General features: G+C 40.1%; 1 protein-coding gene across 3 annotated transcripts in view; it reads left to right on the top strand.

Moving 5' to 3' along the window:
- Positions 1-4,048: 4,048 nt before the first annotated feature.
- Positions 4,049-9,137, top strand: part of snrka (SNF related kinase a) — a 42,598-nt gene continuing 37,509 nt past the window's right edge. The window contains exons 1-2 of one of the 3 annotated variants that reach the window (XM_034697357.1): positions 4,049-4,225; positions 5,821-6,534. In XM_034697357.1, the coding sequence (XP_034553248.1) occupies positions 5,946-6,534 (589 nt within the window). In that variant the 5' untranslated portion in view covers positions 4,049-4,225; positions 5,821-5,945. Of the gene's footprint in view, positions 4,298-5,820; positions 6,535-9,137 lie in introns of all 3 variants that reach the window. The other 2 variants (XM_034697356.1, XM_034697355.1) reach the window with 2 other exon arrangements.

Here is a 9,137-nt window from a genome sequence, read left to right as displayed (position 1 = left end):
ACATCCAGGGGATATTACTATGGAAGCAAATAGGTACCAAAATTAAAATGAAAAGGCAAATTAGAAAATCAAATTGCATTAACAGGAATTCTTATCAATTTTCCAAATGTAGGTGCATTATGTGACTATTATTATTACACTATATAATAATCAATAAATTATTTAACTATGATAATATTATTACACAGACGTAAAAGATACATGAAGAGCAGTTATTTATGGAACACAAAATATTACAATGTAATGAAATGCTTTTTTTAATGCTTCTTCTCAATGATGTCAAAATAAATATAATAATTATCAAAATAATAATAATACATATTGATTTTTGATAATAAAAAATCAAAATTAATAATGATGATAATAAAAGTAAACATAATCTTAATAATAATAACAATTATTTTAATATATATGTAATAATAACAATTATTATAATTATATTTATTTTGATAATACAAACATAATCATAATAATTATGTGATGGCAATTATATTATTATTATTTATTATTATTATTATATTATTATTATTATTATTATTTGTATTGATCATCTATTGGCAATATATTTAATATTATAAATTACTGATACCGGTTAACCTAAAGAAAATTAGAGTGGATGCATCTGTATCATGTTTAACTCATTTTAAATGACAAAAAACGTTTGCATATATCTCTAAACAGTGTTGCATTTAACCTCTTCCCAGCTTTTAATTTAATCATGCAGAACAAAAAAAAAATGTAAGTCTTCAGTACATTTCTAAAAGCATTGTTGAATGAGACTTGTAAATAAAACAAAATCCTCATCATCAAACCTTCCTAGGTGCCATAATGAACCCTCAATAGTTCCTGGTTCTGAAATTCCTTGTGAATTAAAATGGGGCTCAATAAATGTATATGAAATGTATATGTGTAGAGTTTCTCTCCACCATATTCCTCTGTATCCCTGGATGAGTTAACAATAACTCCTTTGTGGAGACAGTTTGTATGAGTGCAGAGTGGTGACATCAAAACCAAGCAACACTCCCATCTTGAGTCTGAAAAAAGAAAGCAAGGAACACTGCCAACAGTGGACCGTTCTGATATTCAAATCATATCTTCATTTATAGCATGTTGCATAAATCCCAGATCACTCTGTCTTGTTTGTTTATTGCTTGTTTTACAGCATTTCTTTTAAGTCTCTGAGTGGTATAGGATCTAACTGCTTTATTTTTTCAGTTTAAAGCACCTGCAGTTCTAACATCACTCCCAGTCATGTATTCTTTCTTTTTTTCTTTACATAACCGGATCTACTTTGTTTGCACTACAAAAACTTGACTGGTGGCATTATTGTTGGCTTTTTGCATGACTTTTTTGATATTGTAAATCAATGTGTGCGTGTTCTACTTCTACTTTATGCTTTCGGACACAGAATATATCATATCCTTAAAGGTAGCTAAACATTTGAAATATATCAGCCTATGGGAGTGCTGTACATTGCAGTCTCCTTCCTTGAAAAAATCGTATTATATTCTTTAATGGAGGCAGTTTGTACTGTCAGATACCTTAGCTGTATTCTTGTTTTTGCAACAGGAAAGCAAAAAATGCCTTCTACGTAATATTTTAAGAGTATGGGCCTCAGTAACAAGACTTTCTTTGTTGATTATTTATCATGTCATGCAAAAACTGAACACACAGAAGCTGCTGTGAGAAAAGGAATTAGCTACAGGGGAGCCTTAAACTAAAATAGTGTGTATTTGTGCAGGAGCATGAGTTTCTGTAGCTGTGACACAGTTACACAGTTTTGGTTACATTAATCTATAAGAAGAGTAAACACTCCGGGTTCAGTTAGAGGCCAAGACAGATTCTTTTATTATTTAGTCCATCACTAGATGTCACTGCACACCTTTTCTAAGAACACGGTCCGAACCTAACAGGAAATGAATGCATCGACTAAAACATGCTAGGTGAGTCTTGTGGTATGAAACGTACATTTTAAATGATTATCTTTACATCCAGTGCTCTAATGCTGTAGATTAGAATTCAAATACAGTGTATGCGGGTGATGCTTGCACGTGAATCTACGCATGTCTCAAAACTCTCCATCTTTAAACATGAATACAGGATCTTCATACCTTACCAATCATAATTCTTTGGTTGGTTTTATGTGACAGATTATTTCCTCCAGCATTCCCAATCAAAAGCATTGTTTGACGTCAGAGCTGAATGCGGTTGGTGATGCTCTTATGCTGCCTTCAAGGATCCTCGTAACTTTGGAGCTCCCGTACTGTATCCAAAACATTTCAGTGGCTTTGTATGCTTTCAAATATGAGACACAAAACATCAAAGTAAAACATGATCAGATATTTGGCTAATACAAAGAAAAGCAAAGTTAGCAAAAATAAACATTGAAAAACATGAAATAGAAATTAGAATATATATAAACATTATGTCAATCATGAAACCACACAAAATGTGCTTGTGTTACTTTGTTTTGCTTGTACAAATATTTAAAAAATGTCTTTTCTTCGCAAAATACAATTATATGACTCTGAAATGAAGCCAGTGTAATGAAATGATAAATAATATAATACTATTTTTCTTCAACCAGCACATCTTTGTATAATTGTATAAAGAAGTCAAGGGACAGCTCCAACACAGGTGTGCAATTGTTTCAGTAAGATATGATGTGAACGATCTATTAATTCCACAGCTGGAAAATGTACAGTTCTAACAGCAGCAAAGAATCACAAAATTAGATAGTAAAACAGACAACACAGTGTGCAGATAATTGAAATAATTTGGGCAAAGGATAAACTAACTTACAAAGAATAGTTGCACACAGTGCAACAAAAAAGATGAAATGTAATTTATTGCACATGAGTGATAAGAGGGATTATTTATCGACCACCTTTGAGTGTTTCTGAACTGGACAGCTGCAGGAAGGTAGGACTTGTTGTCTGTCTCCTTCACACACCTCAAGTGGATCAGTCTGTCGCTGATGGAGCTTCCCAGTGTTGTCACACCATGCAGAGTGAGGCAAACATTCTCCATGAGAGATGATAGCTTTGCCATAATCCTCCTGGGCTGAGTAGGTAGCACAGCCTTCATTATAATTCTGTTCTTTTCTTCAGCGCGATGTAGCTGCTCCAGCTGATTACTCCATAAAGTATGATGCCACTATTGAGTCATAAAATGTCCTCTGGAGTGCTCCTTGCACACCAAAGGACCTCAGTCTCCTCAGCAGATGGAGTCTGCTTGGGTCTTTCTTGTTTTGTCCTACAGTAAAAAGTCTAGCAAAAATAATGAAAAGTCTACAGACAGAGTATAGTATCAATGTCCTATCTTGTATTTTGAAAATAATGCTTTGCTGGATAACATCAATGTAGAAGTTTGAATCAGAAAACACAAAGCTTGTATTTCTGTCATGGTTGGCCTACTCATCATGACATATGTAATGTATAGAGTTTCACATTTAAAGTTTGTTTTATTTTTGGTTTGGTCCATAATCCATTCAAAATGTTCGATGCACATCTCACCAAGTTCACTATTGTCGGCATAATCTAACACATTTGGTAAACTAAATAGTCAAAAACATTTTAAAAGAAGTAAAATACAAGAAGGCTTTACAAAACATAACTAACTTAAATAGTATTGTGTTTTTGCAAAACTAACTACAATCAAATAAAATTATAAGGGTATTATGTTCAGTTTCCATCATCCTCAATCGATTTCATGCATACAATATTATACAGTAGATAATATAATATGCTATTTCTTTTCTGTCTGTAGTGGGTGGTAGTTTTTTTGTATATGCCCCTGAAAAGTATCCAACTTAAAAACCTAAACTAGAGCCATTCAAAACAAACTTAAACTTGGCATTAATGAAAAACTATACTCAACTAACAATAACAATCAATTCAAACTAAAGTGAAACTGAAAAACAAGTAAGAATCAAAACTAATGAAAAAATTCAGTGCATTCTAATGTTTAAATAATGACTCACTTGTTAAATGTCTTACTGTAATAACTGGGAAATTGTGATCGTCTTGTAAAATCCCGACCAGTTCCTCGGTCCATGAACGCAGCATTACAGCCCCACTCCTCGGCTGGGAGGAGAGCAGCGAGTCCGATTAGGACTGCCGCTACCGACGATGCGAAGCCTCGTTTTGCGGATGAACTCAAGGCATAGGCACCTCCTGAGTGCCGCGGTCACTTCGAAGAGGTCTCACTACCATAATTTACTGAGGTAACTGCAGTGAGCTTCGTTAGAGATCACCGGAAGGACCCAGGGACTCGGTAAAGACCAGGTACAGACCAGGTAAAGACCAGACTCGAGGAGGAGCTGGAGAGGAACTTTAGCTTGATGCTAACTCATGCTAGTTGTTGGAGGTTTAAACATTAACCGAGTGTTTGTTCGGTTATAGCTCCGAGAGGTGGCTGGTTAGAACAGTTTAATTCATAGTGATCTGTTGGGTGGTTTAGTTAGTAACATGTAATTTATATCGGTTATTAAAGGCGGTAGTAAAGGTTTGTGTATCAATCAATGAACACGGTGCTAGCCTCCGGGAGGCTAACAGGAGTAGTTTGTGCTGCCGCTGGGCCCAGTGTGCCTCCGACCTGTGAACTAGTCTGTGAAATTAAGCTGTGTGAGCAGAGCAGCAGCACATACATACAACATGGGATCAGCTACAGCTCTATGGAAGTTTACACGGTACTGTTTCTATTGTAGCAGCATGAGGCGGCACATCAGGAGAGAGTAGCTAACAGAGCTGCAGCATTCCTGTCACAACAAGCACAGCGAGCACAACGCCTCTGGGTGCAAACAGGAGACATGTGTGTAATGTTTTCATTGCTTGTTAACATAAATACTATTATAATCTAAATTATAAGTGTCTTAAAGCAGCAACGTGCTCTAGGGGGCGGGGGGGGGGAGGGAGGTCTGGTGTGGTAGATTTTACAAGGATTCAAGATTCAAGAAAGCTTTATTGCCAAGACAGTAAGGACACAACAAGACAGTAAGGACACAACAAGACAGTAAGGAGACAACAAGACAGTAAGGACACAACAAGACAGTAAGGAGACAGTAAGGGCACAACAAGGCAGTAAGGACAATACATATATAAACCTAAACACAAATCCAGAAGTTCAAAATAAAAATAATATCTGTACAAATAGGTATAGAAGTACTTAAAAGACATGAAATAAGTTAAATCAGCCTAAGCCAGAGTGCACATGTAGAAGATGAATATAATAATAAAATATGTTATAGAATAAATAACAATATTGCACATGGATATTGAGGTATTTGCACCAGAAATCAAAGATTGCACATGTATGTGAAATATCACAGGAGTCTTTAGTGGTTTACAGTGTGATTGTTCATTAGGGATACGGCCTGAGGGAAGAAGCTGCTTCAGTGCCGGGATGTTCTAGTGCTCAGAGTTCTGAAGCACCGACCGGAGGGCAGCAGGTCAAAGAGGTGGTGACCTGGGTGAGAGGGGTCTGTGAGGATTCTCCCCACCCTTTTCCTCATCCCCGAGGAGTACAGGTTCTGGAGGGAGGGCAGGGGGGTGCCGATGATCCTCTCAGCATTCCTGACTGTCCGTTGCAGTCTCCTCGTGTCTGATTTGGTAGCAGAACTGAACCAGACAGTGAGGGAAGAGCACAGGACAGACACAATGTCTGCAGAGTAGAACTGTTTCACAGCTCCTGTGGAAGGTTGAACTTCTAAGGATGCTAACATAGGAGATGTTTGAAATGATTTTGATTAATATTTTTCATACTCATAGTAATGTAGCATTTCAGTGCAACTAGTAATCATGTGTCTCCTCTCTCATTCAGGACGCTGGAGCCATGGGTTTCTCCCTCAGTCTTCGATGAATTAAGCTAAGCTGGACCCACGCAAATCAGACAACCTGCCCCGGCCCAAAGTGGGGGCTCCCCTGACCCCATCACCCTCTCCAGCGATGGCAGGCTTCAAGCGGGGCTACGATGGCAAGATTGCCGGCCTGTACGATCTGGATAAGACGCTGGGCCGTGGCCACTTCGCTGTGGTGAAGCTGGCTCGCCACGTCTTCACTGGTGAGAAAGTAGCGGTGAAGGTGATTGATAAGACTAAGCTGGACACTGTAGCCACAGGCCACCTTTTCCAGGAAGTCCGCTGCATGAAGCTGGTCCAGCACCCAAACATTGTGCGCTTGTATGAAGTTATAGACACTCAGACGAAGCTCTACCTCATCTTGGAGCTCGGCGATGGAGGGGACATGTTCGACTACATCATGAAACACGAGGAGGGTCTGAATGAAGAGCTGGCAAAGAAATATTTCGCTCAGATTGTGCATGCTATCTCCTACTGCCATCGGCTGCATGTTGTGCACAGGGACCTCAAACCTGAGAATGTGGTTTTCTTCGAGAAACAAGGACTGGTCAAACTCACCGACTTTGGATTCAGTAACAAGTTTCAGCCGGGGAAGAAGCTGACGACCAGTTGTGGTTCTCTGGCGTACTCTGCGCCTGAAATCCTGCTGGGTGATGAGTATGACGCTCCAGCTGTAGGTATGTAAAGAATTTCACTGAGTAGTGATGCTAAAGTGATGACATGTGTCACACTAATGATGAGAAAATGCCAAGTATTTACAGGGAAGAACAAACAGGCAGGATGTGGGTTAGATCTGTGATTCAGCTCAATTCTCGGAATCCGGTGCGTTCACATAGATGCGCCTGCTTTTGTGTCCTCCATACATGATCCGAACAATGTTTCCATTTTCCTTAAAGTGCATATGCCACAGAACAAGACATCTCTTTTAAAGTCACATTAAACCCAGCTCCGGCACAGTGGAGCACTGAGGTTGGCAAAGTGGCTAGCACCTGTTTCACACATTTTTGTCTCACCTTGCTGTAACACCTTTCTTGTTAGTGTGCTCATGGAGCCCGGACACGTGTTCACCGCAGCCTGCTTTGCCACGAATCGTACGCCGGGGCTGAATCTGCACGTTAGGACTGGCTGTAAATGTCAAACTGTGTGTTCGAGGAGCAGCATTTGACACTGATCATTTTGTAGGCCATGTGCTACAAGGTCAGCTACTAGTACTGATGTCTGTGGGTGTCCCATTGCACTAAATTAACTGGCTCATTGATTTTCTATGAGGGCCGACAGAGTGCAGGCAGGCAGATTGTGTGTCCGTCCATGACTGATATGATATCTTTCACATCAGGTGGCTTCAGTGATGGCAAAGACATGGGACCAAGGCGACACCTGAGTTTGATGATGACATGTGCTCAGTTAAGGAAGTGGGGTTGTTGGTGTGTGTGTAGGGAGTATGTGTGTAGAGAATGCTTTCGAAGGCAGTCGACTAGGTACTATTTCCTTCCTCTTTTTTTTAGTCACGGTTCTCACAAACTTAAGAGCTGTGGCGGATGCATTAAGGAAGCTGTGGTCACTTTCTCAAACTCAAACATTATCTCTCATCCTGAGAACATTGATATGGTATTTATTTAAAGCTAGGGTTTGTAGCCATGGAAAACTAGCATAAATTTGAATGTAGCATTTCCTCAGGACACATCATTTGTGTTTCTACGTCAACTCATGTCTCACTCAGCGGTGAGAAAACACCAAAACATTCTCATAGTGAAAGTTAAAAACACAAACAAACATGAAATGTACGCGCAGGAGGTGAGCAGAACGGCAGGATGGGATTTGATTGGTTTCATATTTTGGCTCCTGATGGCAGGGAATGGTTGGTGTTTTCCCAGGTTTACTCCGGCTGTAGATAGCAGCTTTTTTTCGCTCTTTTTTAAGAACACATTATGTATTGATTACCATCGGGACATAAAGATAATTTTAACCAGTATAACAAAAAGTGTATCTAAATCTGACTACTAACCCCAGCTCTGGCAGTAAAATAAGATCCTGATCAACATTTATAGTAAAATTGTCACGTTATCACAACATGACGGATACCTGAAGAAAGACGAGACTAGTTCTCAGTCAATCAATACACTGATTCTAAAGTTACATATTGTAGCTTCAAAGCTCTCGGACATCAAATCAACAGGTTCAAAGAATTTCACAGCTCATCATGAATTCAACAAAACCCCACAAGGCACGTAGTTATTGCCATACAGAATGCTAAATTAGCATGATACATTGAATCTAACATGCTAACAACAACAACAACAATATTCAGCGCAACTCACCGTGCAGTCTTACTGCAGACTCAAGGCAAGGAAGAGGGGATAAGCCGGCGGACTTCTATAGGTAAGTGTGAGGATAGCTAAGGCACACTGTAGCATTACACGCTGTATGTGGTGCTGCGAGCATGGTGATTGGCACGGCACCGGATCTGCTTTTCTATTCTAGTCCATGTGTTAACTGCCACTGGATCCGCTCCATTGCGTTCCAGCTGCGTCTCTGATCCAGCAGGTCGGATGCTGGAGCACGACGCATCAATCTCAACAAACAGCCATGATCAGCGGAGCCAGGCCTGGAGTCAACAGGTCAGAGGTTTTCAGAGGACCATAAAGACAACATGGATGAGGAGAGGAGGAGGAGAATTCTTGATTCAGTGATTACTGTGGGAAAACCTCGGTCACATGACTCCAGCTGTCCAGTGGTCTTGCCCTGTTCTGCCTTCTGAAAACGCAACCAGTGGGTTTTGATGGACGAGAGAGCACAGAGCCTGACCGCGGTGGATCAGAGACGGACTGGACACGGATCTGGTGGAGGTCCCGGGTTAGAGATGTGTGTTGCCTGTGTTGGTGCTTGTGATGCTGTGGTCACGGCCAATAGCCTTTTATGAGCGTAATGAGGTGTTTTGCACGACCTCCAAAAGAAAGACTCCTGTGAAGTGAAGCTACACTTGAGTTCAAACAGAGGTGCAACTTAATCTCTTGCACAACTTCAAACTACATTACTTGACATTTTTTTATATGCATGACAGCAGAGCCAGAATAAACTGCAGTGCAATGAGTGCTGAGGGTGATGCGATGCACCAGCTGATAGTGAAGAGAGGTCTAAGCTTGTATTAAGAGCTTTGTGCAGCATGTGTGCTTTAGGCTCACTTTCGCAGATGGAAAGCCCTTAAATTACCAAATCCTCCCTCTGAACAAGTAGCCATGCAGAGCTGTCTGGCAGGGCATGGCATCTGTACCAGAGTGCA

Source organism: Notolabrus celidotus, chromosome 12 (assembly GCF_009762535.1).
Source record: "Notolabrus celidotus isolate fNotCel1 chromosome 12, fNotCel1.pri, whole genome shotgun sequence".
NCBI classification, from domain to species: domain Eukaryota; kingdom Metazoa; phylum Chordata; class Actinopteri; order Labriformes; family Labridae; genus Notolabrus; species Notolabrus celidotus.
Note: the sequence above shows the minus strand (reverse complement) of the source record. Positions and strands in the feature narration are given on the sequence as shown.